The following is an 18,714-nucleotide window of genomic DNA, read 5'->3' on the forward strand; positions in this document are numbered from 1 at the left end:
ATTAAAATGTGAGCCATCATCTACTACAACTCTACTTTCCCACCCTATCCCCACACCCTTTGATTCCTTTGAAGTCCAAAAATCGATCGATCTCTGTCTTCAATACATTCAACAACTGTGCATTCACTGCCAACTTTCAGAAAATATTTTGGGATTAAAGTATATACGATTTGAGCCATGCTATAATGAGTACTTGGGAGGAACAGATGACCTTGGACCTATAATCCCCACCTCTCTCCATCATTGCACAAAGCACATTGTTCACGTGCACAGCTAATACCAGAGCTGAGAGTTTATAACTGTCAGGAAGACTGAACTGACAGGAAAAAGAGAAGGCTGAGGAGTGACCTGATCGAGGTCTTTAAAATTATGAAAGGGTTTTGATAGGGTGGACATGGGGATGATGCTTCCACTTGTGGAGACCAAAATTATGGGTCATAAATATAGACAGTCATTAATAAATCTAATACGGAAATTCAGGAGAAACTTCTCCACCCAGAGAGTGGTTAGAATGTGGAATTCACTACGACATGGTGTGGCTGAGGCAATCGGCATAGATACATTTCAGGGAAAGCTAGATAAACACGAAGGAGAAAGAAATAGAAGGGTATGCTGATCGGCTGAGACGAAGTAGGGTAGGGGGAGGCTCATGTGGAGTATAAGCCCCAAACTAGGCCAGCTGTGTCAAATGGCTGTTTCTATGCTGCAAGTTCCACTTAACAAAAAAATTTTAAATGCTTTGAGAGTTCAGGCTTCACTGCTCAAGGTTAGCTAGTTTGACTAAGGCTCTTCACTTCACAGCACGGTTTCAGTCCTCCTGACCCCCTTAACAGGGCAATCAAGAATCATTAAACTGCACATTTGCGAAGATATCCTGCCACATGTCTTCTTGACCCAAGATCAGGTTAATTGACTTATCTGTAAGTCAAGAGTAAGAAATGTTGATTGTGCTGCTAACAGTGCCTTCATACAAGAATCAATCCACTGACAAACCCAATCCATTGACAAACCCAACTCACTGACAAACCCAAGTTAACCTGCTGAATTATCATTTTTTGCTAGTCAGGCAATAAGGATTTATTAAACTACAAATGTTCTATAATTTGAATCTCCAATTCCCCTTTTTCTAATCATTCAGTAACTGGTGATATAAAACCTGTTCACTATCACTCAAGCAATGATTACTTGCCAAGAAACCTTTAAGGCTCTCTTTTAGGAATTAAACCAGTACAATTTAATGTTGTGTGAAGCTTTATTTTGCTGAGATACTCCAATGTACGAGAGTCCTTAATTCATCGCCTCAAATTGGTGACAGACCCATAATACAAGTATTTGACCAATCTATTGCTCAACTCAAAGTGTAGTCACCACACACAACTCGAATTGGAAAGGTCAGAGTCTAAAATTGTACAGCTGGGTATTCAAATGTCCAATGTAAAAACTTGACAAGGTTACATTTTACTCCAATTTTGAGAGTCAGGAACAAGAATAGGTTATTCAGCCCCTCGGGCCTGTTCTGCCATTCAATTAGATCATGGTTGATCTGTATCTTAACTCCATTTACCACCCTTGGTTCCATTACTCTTAATAACTTTACATAGCAAAAAATCTATCAAGCTCAGTTTTTTAAAATTTCAATTGACCCCAGCCTCAACAACTCTAAGTTCCTTTTCGTGAAGATGCGCTTCAGCCTTCAAGAGCATGGTTCTAATTTTTAGCTTTTGCCTCCTTGTCCTGGGCTTCCCCAGGGAAAATAATTTTGCTCTATTTAACCTAACAAATCCTTTACTCATCTTAAACACATCTTAAAATCATCTTGGCTCATTTGGAAGCACTTTTTTTAATACTTATTTACAGGATGTGGGCATCGCTGGCTAGGCCAGCATTTATTGCCCATCCTTAATTGCTCTTGAGCAGGTGGTGTTACTGAGACCGTAGATTGTGGGTTCAAACTTCAATCATAACACAGAGAGAGTGCACATTGCTGGAGGTGCCATTCTTTGGCTAAGGCATTCAATTTATTGCAAAAACAAAACACTATGGATGTTGGAATCTGAAATAAAAACAGAAAATTTCTGGAAATACTCAGCAAGTCTGGCAGCATTTGTGGAGTGAGAAACAGAGTTAACATTTCAGTTCTGTGACCTGAGAAAGGTTCCGTTTCTTTTTCCACAGATGCTGCCAGGCCTGCTAAGTATTTCCTGAATTTTCTGTTTTTAATTCAACTCATGGAGCTATCTACCCATTCCAGTGCTTCAGGTAGCTCTCATGATACAATTCAAACAGCGGGAGCTTCCCTTAGTGTGCAGGTCAACGTTTATCAACCAGGAGCACCAAAAGAGATCAACTTAGGGAGATTACAAAACAGATTACAATTTGGGGAAATTGCAGTAAGAAGAACAGCTGTTGCCTTTAACTGTAACATTTTAAGTGCACAAGGTAATTCTCTGTGAAGTGTTTTGTGACATTTCTGACAGATGTAAATTCTTCTTCAGGGAGCACACTGGGATTCATTTCAGAACTCTAAACTCATATCAGTCATGATCTGATTGACTGGCGGGACAGGATTGAGGGGCCGAAAGGCCTACTCCTTATGTTCATGTATTCTATGCTAACAGGGTTTGAGTTGCATTATCCAAGATGGGGGCAGTAGGTTTGAAGTACTTCTACTGCCCTTTAGTAAAACGCTTTCCAACTGTGCAGAATTTTTTAAAAATGAACTTGCATTTATATCGTGCCTTTCAGAACCTCAGGATGCCCCAAAGTGCTTCACTTGTCAATACAGTATTTTTTCCATCCGCTGTCATTGTTGTTAACGAGGACATATGGCACCAGTTCGTGCAATGTTGCAATCTAGTTAAGGACCATTAACGTTTGGAAAGAAATCTAAAAACCTTGTTATAACCAATTTAACCACACCACAAGATCTCACTCTTTTTTTTTAAACAAAACACGAACTTTGTGTAAAAAGGAACTGAACACAATCATCATTAACAATATGGTTTATAACTATATTTATTATGCATTCAGGTTTACTTCTTACTTCCAAGAATTCTCTTATAAGCCAATTCAATCTTAAAGTTGTTTACTTCTGTAGGGATGACCCATAAGTATGCCACAGTCCTCTGGAGAATTCTCCTCAGTGGTAAAACTTTCATTCACCATCTCTTGATCTGTGGATGCCTCAGTCTCTTGTTCTGGTTACTTTTCAATACTTTCTAGCTAATCTGCTTGTTGCTTTCTCCAGCGCAAGACACTGAAGAGGAGCACTGTAGATTCTTCTACTGGTTTCAAACTAGGCAATCTTCCAACTTCTGTTCCCTCATAAAATTCAAACTAACATTAAACTTTACCTACATTCCACATGTTGACTGATGAAGTTAGTATTTTTTTTACTCTGCTTACAGTGCAGGCCCGGAGACCTGTCATTTACTTTGCGCTGTCTTGGTGAAGTGCAAACCACATGAGGTACAAACTGCAACTAACTTTTTCCAGCAAACACAGATAAATTGAAACCAGAGAACATCCTTAAGCTCCACCCATCTCCATAATGTCGTAGTCTGTCCTGGGATGTCCTCCAACCAACTTTTAGATTAATTATTCCTCATTTACAATTTATTCTTTGATCTGACGAAGTAAATGGGTATTACAGCTTTCAGGGTTTACTGAATGCTTTTAAACTAATTCAGCAATACCTCCCAAAACAAAAGCAATTCTCTGGACTGCACCTCTTGCAAGCACTACAGACATGACGTTTCCAATTCTTCAGCTAAGTAAGCTCACCAACTTTTGTTTTATAACTCTCTCTCTCTTCTATGCTGACTTTATTGAACAAACATGAGTGACCTCTTGAGCTGCCATTTCATGAGGTATTCTGGCAATCTCTAAAGCCCAGCATTTTAATTACCTTACTTTTACAACAATAATCTTTCCAGAATCAAAAATGACCTCCAAAATATTAACTAGAATCATGAAATAGATATTCATAACCACAGCAATTACTCCAAATGAGATCATGGCCAGGTAATCTGTTTTAGTGATGTTGATTGGTTTTGACCAACATTGATCCCTCAATGTTCCCTCTAAATTTACTTGGTGCTCAGCGGGCTAAAAACTCCTCTGAGCACAGCTTTCTTGTACTGAACTTTCGCAAAGTTATGAATGATCTGTTTATTTCAACACACAAGACATTCCAGATTTCCACGCAACTGCACATGTGCATCTTAGAGGAAACATTGCTCTCCTTCCACATGCCCCATTCCCCCTCTCCCCAGCCCCATGCGCACCCCATTCCCCCTCTCCCCACCCCCACGCACGCCCAATTCCCCCTCTCCACCCTCCACATAAGCCCCACTCCCCCTCTCACTCCCAACACGAGCCCCATTCCCCCTCTTACCCCTCTCCCCCCACACACATTTGACGTAGTCTATTTGGGCTTCAGCAAGGTTTTTGATAAGGTCCCGCATGGGAGATTGATAACGAAGGTAACAGCCCATGGGATCCATGGCAATTTGGCAAATTGGATGAGTGGCAGGAAGCAGAGGGTGACGGTCAAGGGGGGTTTTTATGACTGGATGCCTGTGTCAGTGGGGTTCCACAGGGATCGGTGTCGGGTCCCTTGCTGTTTGTGGTATACATAAATAGATTACAGGAGGGTATAGACGGGCTGGTCAGATGGGCCGATCAGTGACAATTGGAATTTAATCCGGATAAGTGTGAGGTGATGCACTTGGGCGGGACAAGCAAGGCACGGGAATACACAATAAATGGTAGGACCCTGGGAAGTACCGAGGATCAGAGGGACCTTGGTATGCATGTCCACCGGTCCCTTAAGGTAGCGGGACAGGTAGATTAGATGGTTAAGAAGGCATATGGGGTACTTGCCTTTATTAGCCAAGGCATAGAATATAAGAGCAGGGAGGTTATGCTGGAACTGTATAAAACGCTGGTTAGGCCACAGCTAGAGTACTGCATGCAGTTCTGGAATCCGCATTATAGGAAGGATGTGATTGCACTAGAGAGAGTGCAGAGGAGATTTATCAGGGTGTTGCCTGGGCTGGAGAGTTTTAGTTATGAGGAGAGATTGAATAGATTGGAGTTATGTTCCCTGGAGCAGAGGAGATTGAGGTGTATAAAGTTATGAGGAGCATGGATAGGGTAGACAGGAAGGAACTTTTCCCCTTGGTGGAGGGATCAATAACCAGGGGGGCATAGATTTAAGGTAAGGTGCAGGAGGTTTAGAGGGGATGTGAGGAAGAATTTTTTCACCCAGAGGGTGGTGGGAATCTGGAACTCACTGCCTGAAAGGGTGGTAGAGGCAGAAACCCTCATAATATTTAAGAAGTATTTGGATGCGCACTTGCGATGCCATGGCATACAAGGCTATGGGCCTAGTGCTGGAAAATGGGATTAGAATAGTTAAGTACTTGTTTGACTGGTGCAAACCCGATGGGCCGAAGGGCCTTTTTCTGTGCTGTAGACCTCTATGACTCTACGTGCCCCATTCCCCCCTCCCCCCAATACACACATGCCCCATTCCCCCTCTTTGCCCTCCCCATACGCACCCCATTCCCCCTTCTTAAAAATCCATTCATCTCACAGAAGTGAAATGAAGCTCAATCTTGTGCCTTAACCATTACTCATTAACCAAGACAACTTCATTAACCTACGGTTTCTAGGCTAGTAGATGTCGCTCAGTTAATGCTAAATAGGTCCTCATTGGCCATGCTCCATATACATGATCTATAATCCAATCGACGTCATACATCCCTCATAAAGCAGCAAGTCCTCACTGAGGCTAAATCCATTAATCAACTTCATTAGTGACCATTTTTTTTCTGGTTATGATGCGCGCACAGCGATTTATGACCTCCAGTTGCCATGGGCCTTTCTGCTCCAGGTTAAGTCCTGGAATATTGAGAGCTGCTGAATGGGGATCACTCCAGAGTTTCGCTCAAATCCAGGGCTGGCAACCAGATGCTTTGCAGATCCCATCACTTTTATCCAGCTTAGAAGTTACCCTGACTACACAGGTCACCAGCTACCAGGGAATTTTCCCCAAGTCTTTCCAATTCAGAACACATTTGTCTGATGAATCTGGAGCGTGCGTGCCTTCTGAAGCTGAGTCTCTACTAGGGCTCAGACTTTGTCCACCTCCTTGCCTCCTGCCCTTGCACTGCTCACTTCCAGAAACACCTCCCCACCCCAGTACATGGGCTTACTGTTCCCCAATCACAGATTCCCTCTCTCCGACACTCGCTGCTCCTCCAATCACAGATTCCCTCTCTCCGACACTCGCTGCTCCTCCAATCACAGATTCCCTCTCTCCGACACTCGCTGCTCCTCCAATCACAGATTCCCTCTCTCCGACACTCGCTGCTCCTCCAATCACAGATTCCCTCTCTCTGACACTCTCTGCTCCTCCAATCACGGATTCCCTCTCTCCGACACTCGCTGCTCCTCCAATCACAGATTCCCTCTCTCCGACACTCGCTGCCCCTCCAATCAGATTCCTTTGCTCCCACTCTCACTACTCCACCAATCGCAAATGGACTTTCTCATATGCTGTCCAGCCTCTCTCACTTTTGATGTTGGAATCCGATGCACAGTCCCAACCCCCATTTGTTGTGAGTGGCCTGTTTATTCCAATGCACGCTATATTCCAGATTGCTTCTCAGCCGCACACACCTGCATCTTAAAGAGAACATTAGTCAGGACACTGGACAGAACCTCACCCCACTGCCGTTCTGCTTCAAAAAGTACCATGGGATCTTTTTTGTTCTGCTGAGAGCAAAGACAGGATCTAAGTTTAACATCTCTTCCAAAAGATGGCACTTCTGACAGCACCCTGAGTACTATACTGAGGTGCCTGCCAAGTTTTTGTGCTCAAATGTCTGGAGTTCTGAAATATTCATCTCAACACAAACACTGAACTTTTCTGCATGCAAATGGGAAGCACTACACTATTTAACACTATTTTGGAAATGGTGTTGAAAAAGGAAATTTTTCTCACACCAGGAACAAGATGACAACATCAACATTTCCTGATGAAGAGCTGATTCACAAGAATGTAAACACAGGAAAGACCTAACAAATAGCTGTCACTATGTGAGAGACTTCAAATACAATTCCAGCCCACAAGTTGCAATTGCGGATAGCAGCATTTCATCGCGCTGATGATTCAGTGTCTAGAATTAGACACGGTGAACATGAGCAAAATGCTCCTATTCAGCAGCTCTTTGCCTTGGTACATTACCACACTAAGCTACAGAAACGTACAGCAGATTTGGTACACACTCATTTATCAACCCCTGACTACTACCGGGACCCGAGTTACTTGACAATCAGCCATTCAATAAACTTAAGAAATTGCAACATAGAAACAAGCCATTCAGCGTTTACCCTCCACCTGAGCAGTTGCTTTAACCTCAGGTATTCCCTCGATTCTCATTTCCTTTGCTTCCATTTATTTCCGCCATCCATCCAACCTATTTTTAAATGTTGACTGTCTCTGATTCAATCATGCTTCAATCACTAATTTCAATTGCGCATTCCACAATCACACTATATAAGAAAAAGGTTCTGCTTTCTGTCCTAAACATTTAATTTTATTCCTATAAGCCCTCCTTTCAAGACCCCTCAGCCATTGGAACAAAAAAATCATTTTATCAACTCTGTCCAATATCTTAATTCTACATGTCTGGAATCATAGAATAATATAGAAACCTCTTCTGACTGGGTTAGTCCTGCTGCCTTGCTCTTTCCCCATAACCCTGCAGTTTTTTTTCTCATTCACATATTTATCCAATTCCCTTTTAAAGGATAGGATTGAATCTGCATGCACCATCCCATCAGGCAGTGCATCCCAATTCCTATGTCATTACATCAAGAAGTTTTTATTCATGTCGGCTCTGGTTCTTTTGCCATTCATCTTAATTTGGTTCTCTGTTTCTTGATCTATCATCCACTGAGAACAGTTTCTCTGTACTGACTCTATCTAAACCCTTTCTGGTTTTAAAACTTAAAAAGAAACTTGCATTTATATAGTATCTTGCACAACCTCAGTACGTCCCAAAGTGTGTTACAGCCACTGAGGTACTTTTGAATTCTCATCATAATTATAATCGAGTCAGAATCATTGTGGCACAGGAGGTGGCCATTTAACCCATCCAGTCCATGCTGGCTCTTTGTAAACCAATCTAATCAGTTCCATTCCCATTTCCTCACTCTATCCCCATAACAAAGGAAACGCAGCAGCCAATTTGCACACACCAAGCACCCAGCAACAGCAATGTGATAATGACCAGATCATCTGTTTTTCTGATGTTAACTGAGGGATAGGTATTTGCCAGCACACCAGGAATAACTCTCCTGCTCCATTTCAAAATAGTGCCACGGAAGCTTTGACATCCACCTTAGAAGGCTGACTGGTTTAATGGCTCAACCAGAAGACAGCACCTCTGATAGTGCAGCACTCCCTCAATACTACACTGGAGCGTCAGCCTGGATTTTTGTGTTCAAGTCCGAGAGTGGTACTTAAACCCACACACCTTCGATTCAGAAGTGAGTGCTACCAACTGACAAATTTCTCAAAACTCCTCTTAACCCTCTCTGTTTGAAGAAGCTCAGCTTCTCCAGTCTATCCATGTAACCAATCTAGTGAATCTCTTTTGTATCCTCTCCAAAGCCTTCTCTTCCTTCCTAAAGTGTGGTGCCTCTAATTGAAAAAAATTACTCCAGCTGGGACTGAACGAGTTTTACAACAGTTGACCTTCTGTGCTTTTGTAGTCTGCCTCTATTTACAAATCACAGGATTCCATATAGTTAACTGCTTTAACTTATCTTGCCAGCTTCAAGGATTTTTACACAAACACCCCCAGGGCTCTCTCTTCTTGCACGACATTTAAAATTGCATCATTTAGAATATACTATCTCTCCTAATTGTTCCTAACAAACTATCAGCTCCCATTTTTTATATTGAATTGCATATAGTGTCAACTCAACTCTGTTTTCTATCCCTTAGTTCATTTTATATTCATCCCCTTTTATCCCATGGGCTCCAATTTTCTAAAAATGTTGTATTTCACTGAACTGAGTGTTGAGTGCAGCTCCAACAACACAAGAAGCTTGACACCATCCAAGACAAAAACAAAAAGCTAAAAGCTACTGCGGATGCTGGAAATCCAAAACAAAAACAGAATTACCTGGAAAAACTCAGCAGGTCTGGCAGCATCGGTGGAGAAGAAAACAGTTGACGTTTCGAGTCCTCACGACCCTTCGGCAGAACTGAAGTAATATTAGGAGAGGGGTGAAATATAAGCTGGTCTAAGGTGGGGGGCGGGGGGAGAGAGAAGTTGAGGGTGGGGTGGTTGTAGGGATAAGCAAGCAGTGATAGGAGCAGATAATCAAAAGATGTCACAGACAAAAGGATCAAAGAGGTGTTGAAGGTGGTGATATTATCTAAGAAAAGTGCTAATTAAGAATGGATGGCAGGACACTCAAGGTACAGCTCTAGTGGGGGTGGGGTGGACAGACTAACAAAGTATTAGTTGTAGATTTAAAAATAATGGAAAAAGGTGGGAAAAGAAGAATCTATATAAATTATTGAAAAAAAAGGGGAGGGGGAAGAAACGGGGTGGGGATGGGGGGAGGGGGAGTTTAAGATCTAAAGTTGTTGAATTCAATATTCAGCCCGGAAGGCTGTAAAGTGCCTAGTCGGAAGATGAGGTGCTGTTCCTCCAGTTTGCGTTGGGCTTCACTGGAACAATGCAGCAAGCCAAGGACAGACATGTGGGCAAGAGAACAGGGTGGAGTGTTAAAATGGCAAGCGACAGGGAGGTTTGGTTCTTTCTTGCGGACAGACCGCAGGTGTTCTGCAAAGCGGTCGCCCAGTTTGCGTTTGGTCTCTCCAATGTAGAGGAGACCGCATTGGGAGCAACGAATGCAGTAGACTAAGTTAGGGGAAATGCAAGTGAAATGCTGTTTCACTTGAAAGGAGTGTTTGGGCCCTTGGACGGTGAGGAGAGAGGAAGTGAAGGGGCAGGTGTTGCATCTTCTGCGTGGGCATGGGGAGGTGCCATAGGTGGGAGTTGAGGAGTAGGGGGTGATGGAGGAGTGAACCAGGGTGTCACGGAGGGAACGATCCCTACGGAATGCCGCCAGGGGGGGTGAAGGGAAGATGTGTTTGGTGGTGGCAACATGCTGGAGTTGGCGGAAATGGCGGAGGATGATCCTTTGAATGCGGAGGCTGGTGGGGTGATAAGTGAGGACAGGGGGGACCCTATCATGTTTCTGGGAAGGAGAAGGCGTGAGGGTGGATGCGCGGGATATGGGCCGGACACGGTTGAGGGCCCTGTCAACGACCGTGGGTGGAAAACCTCGGTTAAGGAAGAAGGAGGACATGTCAGATGAGATGTTTTTGAAGGTAGCGTCATCAGAACAGATGCGATGGAGGCGAAGGAACTGAGAGAATGGGATGGAGCCCTTACAGGAAGCGGGGTGTGAGGAGCTGTAGTCGAGGTAGCAGTGGGAGTCGGTAGGCTTGTAATGGATATTGGTGGACAGTCTATCATCAGAAATTGAGACAGAGAGTTCAAGGAAGGGAAGAGAAGTGTCAGAGATGGACCATGTGAAAATGATGGAGGGGTGGAGATTGGAAGCAAAATTAATAAATTTTTCCAGGTCCCGACGAGAGCATGAAGCAGCACCGAAGTAATCATCGATGTACCGGAGAAACAGTTGTGGGAGGGAGCCGAAGTAGGACTGGAACAAGCAATGCTCCACATACCCCATAAAGAGACAGGCATAGCTGGGGCCCATGCGGGTACCCATAGCCACACCTTTTATTTGGAGGAAGTGAGAGGAGTTAAAGGAGAAATTGTTCAGTGTGAGAACAAGTTCAGCCAGACGGAGGAGAGTAGTGGTGGATGGGGATTGTTCGGGCCTCTTTTCAAGGAAGAAGCTAAGGGCCCTCAGACCATCCTGGTGGGGGATGGAGGTGTAGAGGGATTGGATATCCATGGTGAAGAGGAAGCGGTTGGGGCCTGGGAACTGAAAATTGTTGATGTGACGTAAGGTGTCAGAGGAATCACGGATGTAGGTGGGAAGGGACTGGACAAGGGGAGAGAAAAGGGAGTCAAGATAACGAGAAATGAGTTCCGTGGGGCAGGAACAGGCTGACACGATCGGTCTGCCAGGACAGTTCTGTTTGTGGATTTTGGGTAGAAGGTAGAAGCGGGCCGTCCGAGGTTGGGCGACTATCAAGTTGGAAGCTGTGGGAGGAAGATCTCCAGAGGAGATGAGGTCAGTGACAGTCCTGGAAACAATGGCTTGATGTTCTGTGGTGGGGTCATGGTCCAGGGAGAGGTAGGAGGAAGTGTCTGCGAGTTGACGCTCAGCCTCCGCGAGGTAGAGGTCAGTGCGCCAGATAACAACAGTACCACCCTTGTCAGCGGGTTTGATGACAATGTTGGGGTTGGACCTGAGAGAACGGAGTGCAGTAAGTTCAGAGAGACACAGATTAGAATGGGTGAGAGGAGCAGAGAAATTGAGACGGCTAATGTCACGCCGACAGTTCTCAATGAAAAGATCAAGAGAAGGTAAGAATCCAGAGGGAGGGGTCCAGGTGGAGGGAGAATATTGGAGGTGGGTAAAAGGATCCGTTGAACGGGGAGAGGACTCCTGCCCAAAGAAGTGAGCACGGAGACGAAGGCGGCGGAAGAAGAGTTCAGCATCATGCCGAGCCCGAAATTCATTGAGATGAGGGCGTAAGGGTATGAAGCTAAGTCCTTTGCTGAGCACTGAACGTTCAGCATCGGAGAGGGGAAGGTCAGGGGGTATAGTGAATACGCGGCTGGGGCTGGGATTGGAAGATGGGGTGGGGACAAGCAGGGGTGGAGGGTCCCAGGTGGGTGTTGGTGTCGATGAGTTGTTGGAGCTTGCGTTCCTTAGCACTTGAGAGAATGAGAAAAAGTTTCTTGTTGAGGCGACGGATGAGGCGAAGAATAAAATGAAACTGGGGGCACGCGCAGCTTTGAAAAAGGGTGCGGCGGTGCTGCTGGAGGGAGAGGTCGAGTGTGTTCATACGGCGGCGCATGGCACTGAGTGTGGATCTCAGAATGCGACGGGAACAGCAGTCCGAGAAACGTTTTATGTCCCAGAGATACCTGTAATCCTGGGTGGGTTCGAAACAAGAGGGATGGAATTTCAGTTGAAATCCACGTGGGGTGAGTCGGAGACGGAGACAGTCACTGAGAAAGGAAATATGGCTGTGAAAGCGGGTTTTAGTAAACACCTTGGACCATCCAAGACAAAGCAGCCCGCTTGACTGGCACCACAACCACAAACATTCACTCTCTCCACCACCGACACACAGTTGCAGCAGTGTGTACCATGTACAAGATGCACTGCAGAAACTCACCAAGGCTCCTTAGACAGCACCTTCCAAACCAATGACCTCTACCATCTAGAAGGACAAGGGCAACAGACACATGGGAACACCACCACCTGGAAGTTCCCCTCCAAGCCACTCACCTTTCTGACTTGGAAATATATTGCCATTCCTTCATTGTTGCTGGGTCAAAATCCTGGAACTCCCTCCCTAACAGCACTGTGGGTGTACCTACACCACATGGACTGCAGCGGTTCAAGAAGGCAGCTCACCACCACCTTCTCAAGGGTAATTAGGAATGGTCAATAAATGCTGGCGTAGCCAGCAATGCCCATATCCCATAAATGAATTTAAGAAAAACATCAGCTGCACTGCCATCATTCACCCTCTCTGTCATCTCATCAAAAACCTTTACCAAATGATCTTGTAATCTCCTCTGTCCTAATTCAAACAACCCTAATTTTTCATATTTTTTTCCACATTTTATTTCCTCACACCAACCATAATCTACACAATACCATGTCCATTAGTTCAAATCCTTCCTACAGCATGGGACAAACTATTCTCACATTATCAGTATTTAGAATTACATAGACTTTACAGCACAGAAACAGGCCCAACTTGCCTATGCCAGTGTTTGTGCTGCACAGAAGCCTCGTCCCCCTACTTCATCGACCCGAACAACATGCCCCTCTATTCTTTTCTCCCTTACATACTGAACTAGCTTTGTCTCAGCCATTATTTATGGTGCTGAATTTCACATTCCAACTATCCTCTGCATAATTAGATAAAAACAAAAAACTACTGCGGATGCTGGAAATCCAAAACAAAAACAAAATTACCTGGAAAAACTCAGCAGGTCTGGCAGCATCGGCGGAGAAGAAAAGAGTTGACGTTTCGAGTCCTCTTTCTCCTGAATTCCTTACTCAATTAATTAACGATCTTATATTAAGATTCTTAGTTTTGTTATCCCTATAAGTGGAAACATCATCTTTGTGTCTATTCTATCAAACTTTTCCTTAATTTTAAAGATCTTAGGTAAGCCTGCAACCTCCTCTTGTCTAGACAAAACAGCAACAGATTAATCTGTTAGTATTTTTCCCATACTAAATTGTTAACTCTGGTTATAAATCCAAAAATTACATTTTAATGAAACAAAAATAAAATCCCACCCACACAACATTTAATTATTAAGCCACCAGTCCCAAATCCTACGGTTGAGATTTTTCAGGTGTGCTGGTCAGCTCTCTCATCAATCATCTAATATTCTATGAGCAGACATGCATGTTCTATTCGTGCGCACTCTCTCTCGACAGGTGTAGGGCGGTGCTCTGTATTGCAAAGGAAGCTTGTTATAGTGGGATGTGAGGCCCTGTACAATCAGTCCTCACACATTATGCTAACCTAGTAGTAACAGTACTGAGGAGTTTGACACTGAATAGCAAAACTGTAATCTTTCACTTTCTGTTGGCTTTCATGTTACACTGGAGTACGCAGGATCTTGCTCCCAGAGACATTTTCCCACCTTGCAGACAAGCAAATTTATATCAATTAAGCTTTCTCATCTTTGTAATCAAGGTCACTGGCCAAGTATTCTGCCAGCTTTTATGTTAAAATGGCCTTTCCCACTTGAGGCACTGCTTTTAAATATCTGGTGATCCCAAACCTCCAAATCTCTCTCTGCTATTCCACATCATCCAGTTTTTACAGATCATATTTTTAAACAAAAAATGTACCACTTCACATTTACTGACATTGAATTCAATGCCATTCTTTTTGCCCATTCTACCATCTTAACACTACCCTTGGTAATTGGTACTCAAAGAACTTTGCGCTTTACAGCCAACGAAGTATATTTTGAAATGTAATCACTGTTGTAAAGTTAAGAAACATGGCAGCCAACTTGCACACAAAACTCCTGCAAAGGAGTTTTGAAACAAAGCAATGAGACGTGACGGCATTGGAGACAGTGCAGAAAAGATTCACAAGAATGGTCCCAGGGATGAGGAACTTCACCTACGTAGATAAATTGGAGAAGCTGGAACTGTTTTCCTTGAAGAGAAGGTTGAGAGGAGATTTGATAGAGACATTCAACATCATGAGGGGTCTGGACAGATAGGGAAAAACTGTCCCCACTCACGAAAGGATCGAGAACAAGAGAGCACAGATTTCAATCAATTAACAAAAGAAGCAACGGCAACATGAAGTAAAACTTTTTCACGCAGCGAGTGAACACATTCAAGAGAAAAATGGATTACTATCTGAAAAGGAAAAACGTGCAGGACTACAGGCAGAGAGCAGGGGAATAGCACAAGATAAATTGCTCCTACAGAAAGCTGGTGCAGACACAATGGGCCAAATGGCCTCCTTCTATCCTTCTATGCTGTAACAATTCTGTGATTCTGAATTAAATTACCAGATCATCTGTTTTAGTGATATGGTGTAGGGGATAAATATTGGCCAGGACACCAGGAGAACTCTCCTGATCTTCTTTTAGAAAGTGCTGTTGGATCTTTTACTTCCACTTGAGAAGGGACCTTTATTTAAAATCTCACCCAAAAGGTGAAATCTTCAACAGCACTGCACTCCCTCAGTACTCCACTGGAGTGACAGGTTAGATTATGCGCCAAAGTCTCAGCAATGGACCAACACCTTTCTGACTAAGAGGCGAGAGTGCTATCCACTAAGTCACGGCTGAATTATTTAATATTTATTGTATCTTTGGATGTTTTAATGTCTCTTTTGGGGAGGTGGCGAAGAGGAAGGGGAACGTGATGGAAAGGGAAGGGTGATGACTTGTCCCATAGAAAGGAGCGCTGGGGAAATTGTAGAAACAAAGCAACAGTCACATCCCCTGCTCCACGTCCTATCACATCCATTGTAATGACAGGTTTCAGACCTGCCTTGGCACGAGGGCTGACAAAAACCCGACTTTCAAACAAGCAGTCCAATATTTGCACAGACTTTGTATGATGGTAAACTCAACTCAAAATGTTGGTATTTATTTTCAATAAATCATTTTTTCCATGTTTGTTTCTCTGACTTGTGGCATCAATGAATTATTTACTATTTTCAAAGAACTTCTATCAGCAAAGTAAACATCAGATTCCAACCCTTGACCAGTTTTCGATGTGGTGTACAAAGTGTTTCAGAAGGCGGGTGCAGCTGGGAGGGATTATAATAGAAGCAGTTTGAAAATGTTAAAATAAGCTTTTGGTGCCCAACTTCCCCTTGAGAATTTTACAGTGGACTTGCATATAGGCAGGATTGATCCAAAGTAGCAAACTGTTTCCCTGAGAAAATAGGAGTGGGTATAAAGAGAGCAGCAGTGAAACCAAGCTGCTCTTTTACTTGTCAATTTAACCAGTGACAGGTGCAGCTTGGCCTGTCAAGATACATGGGCAGGGGCAACAGTACACAAACTGCAGGTCTCAGCCCAGGCAGAGAACACTTTCAAACTAGCATCATTATATAAAATGCACAAATGAAACTGCTGGAAATATAAAGCAGGTTAAGAGAAGAAAAAGCAATACGGCAGGATTGATAACAGTTTAAAAGAGAAATGTTGGTTAGTTAGTTCATTAAAGCTTTAGTAGGGCGTATAGTCAGTTAGTTAGGGCTTTAGTTAGTTAGGGGCTTAGCTTTTAGTTCCGGTTCAGTCACTTAGGGATTATGGTTAGGGGTTAACAGTTAGTTAGGGGTGCAGTTAGTTAGGGGCTGTTTATGGTTAGGGGTGCAGTTAGTTAGGGGTTGTTTATGGTTAGGGGTGCAGTTAGTTAGGGATTGTTTATGGTTAGGGGTGCAGTTAGTTAGGGGTTGTTTATGGTTAGGGGTGCAGTTAGTTAGGGATTGTTTATGGTTAGGGGTGCAGTTAGTTAGGGGTTGTTTATGGTTAGGGGTGCAGTTAGTTAGGGATTGTTTATGGTTAGGGGTTAACGGTTAGTTAGGGGTTGTTTATGGTTAGGGGTGCAGTTAGTTAGCGGTTTATTTAGGGGTTAACAGTTAGTTAGGGATTGTTTATGGTTATGGGTGCAGTTAGTTAGAGGTTTATTTAGGGGTTAACAGTTAGTTAGGGATTGTTTATGGTTAGGGGTGCAGTTAGTTAGCGGTTTATTTAGGGGTTAACAGTTAGTTAGGGATTGTTTATGGTTAGGGGTGCAGTTAGCTGTTTATTTAGGGGTTAATAGTTAGGGATTGTTTATGGTTAAGGCTGCAGTTAGTTAGCGGTTTATTTAGGGGTTAATAGTTAGTTAGGGATTGTTTATGGTTAAGGCTGCAGTTAGTTAGCGGTTTATTTAGGGGTTAATAGTTAGGGATTGTTTATGGTTAAGGCTGCAGTTAGTTAGCGGTTTATTTAGGGGTTAATAGTTAGTTAGGGATTGTTTATGGTTAAGGCTGCAGTTAGTTAGCGGTTTATTTAGGGGTTAATAGTTAGTTAGGGATTGTTTATGGTTAAGGCTGCAGTTAGTTAGCGGTTTATTTAGGGGTTAATAGTTAGTTAGGGATTGTTTATGGTTAAGGCTGCAGTTAGTTAGCGGTTTATTTAGGGGTTAATAGTTAGTTAGGGATTGTTTATGGTTAAGGCTGCAGTTAGTTAGCGGTTTATTTAGGTAGGAATTGTTTATAGTTAGGAGTTTACTGCCCGGCCCTCCATCCTGAAACCGCAGGGAGGGAGCGCGTTAAAGCGCAGTCACTGCCGGAGCCTCTCCTACCTCTGCCGCAGGTTCTCGCTGTACGGCTCCAGGTAGGGATCGAGCTCCAGCAGCTCGTCCAGCTGGGCCTCCGCTGGCAACCCCGCCGCCATCTTAGCAACAGAACCGCTCAGCGCTGCCCGAGCAACCGAACCAGGCAGGCAGAGAAAGAGAATACCGAGCAACCGCTCACTGGGGGAGGGAGGGAAAAAGACGAGGGGCTGGAGCTGGAGGGGGAGGGGCTGGAGGGGGCGGGGCTGGAGGAATGGGTGGGTCTGGAGGGGGCGGGGCTGAAGGGGGCGGGGCTAGATAGGGAGGGGAGGGGCTGGAGGGGGAGGGGCTGGAGGAAGGGGAGGGGCTGGAGGGGGAGGGGCTGGAAGGGGTAGGGGAGGGGCTGGAAGGAGCAGGGGAGGGGCTGGAAGGGGCAGGGGAGGAGCTAGAGGGGGTGGGGCTATAGGGGAGGGGCTGGAGGCAGTGGAGGGGGCGGGGTTTGAGGACCTGGATGGGGACTGGAAAGGGAAGACCTTGATGGGCTGGCTGGAGCATGGGGAAGTGGCTGAATGGAGTGGGGCTGAGGGGGAGGAGCTCAAGTGAGAGGGGATCAAGTGGAGGGGTTTGAGGAGCTGGAGGAGGAGGGGTGGGAAGGTCTGGGGGCTTAAGTGGGGACTGGCAAGAGAGGGCTGAATGGAGAGGGGTTGAGGAGGAGGGGCTACAGTGGGAGGGGCTAGAGGGGAGCAGTGGGGCTAGATGGCAAGGGCCTAGAGGGACAGCAGCTAGATGGAGAGGGGAAAAGGGAGTGGCTGGAGGGAAGTTAGAGGGGCTAGGGTGGATGAGGATGTTCTGGAAAGGAGGAGGGGAGGGGAATGGGAGGGACTGGAGGGAGACATGGAGGGGTTATCAGGAAGGGGAGGGGCTACAGTGGATGGGGAGTGACTAGGGTCTGACAGCATTGGGAAGGGAAAGGGTTAAAAGGGGAAGTGGGTTATCTGTGGGGTAGGGGAGAGAAAGATCTAGACTGGCACAAGGTGTTTGGAAAGAAGGGGAGTGGAGGGGGGAACAGGAACGGGGTGGTGTCGAAGCACAAGAAGGATGTATAGAGGGTGGGTCAGGTAGGGATTTGAGGGACTTGAGAGGATGGTGCTGGGATGCAGAAGGAAAGAGAGAGGTGTGAACAGCAACAAAGTAAAGGCTGGAATGGGAAGAAATGTGAAACAGGAGTGGGAGGCACAAACTGGAGAGGAAGGAGGACATGGGCAAATGCCTATCACTCTTCTTTTCACATTGCAACATGTTCTGTGAAGAAGCACTAACATTTGACAACCTATTGATTAGCCTATTTCGATCCCTTCCCCCCACCTCACCCCCACTATGGCTATCTGTCCCTTGCTCATCCTGCTTTCTACCCTTAATGTTACCATTAGCACATTTCTTAGCTAATATCACCACCGTCAACACCCCTTTGTCCTTTTGTCTATGACATCTTTTGATTATCTCCACCTATCATTGGCCCTCTATCCAGCTCTACCTGTCCCACCCCCCCCCCACCCCCCCCCACCTTAAACCAGCTTATATTTCACCTCTTTTCTATTTTTCCTTAGTTCTGATGAAGAGTCATACCGACTGGAAACGTTAACT

At 44.8% G+C, this 18,714-nt stretch overlaps 1 protein-coding gene across 5 annotated transcripts in view; it reads right to left on the reverse strand.

Moving 5' to 3' along the window:
* gbe1b (glucan (1,4-alpha-), branching enzyme 1b) overlaps positions 1-17,287 on the reverse strand; it is a 599,646-nt gene extending 582,359 nt beyond the window's left edge. For all 5 annotated transcript variants that reach the window (XM_078560420.1, XM_078560417.1, XM_078560416.1 and 2 more), the window contains exon 1: positions 17,101-17,287. In XM_078560420.1, coding sequence (XP_078416546.1) covers positions 17,101-17,192 — 92 coding nt within the window. In that variant the 5' untranslated portion in view covers positions 17,193-17,287. The remainder of the gene's footprint in view (positions 1-17,100) is intronic.
* Between the last annotated feature and the right edge of the window lie 1,427 nt (positions 17,288-18,714).

This window comes from Cetorhinus maximus, chromosome 16, assembly GCF_964194155.1.
Source record: "Cetorhinus maximus chromosome 16, sCetMax3.hap1.1, whole genome shotgun sequence".
NCBI lineage: Eukaryota > Metazoa > Chordata > Chondrichthyes > Lamniformes > Cetorhinidae > Cetorhinus > Cetorhinus maximus.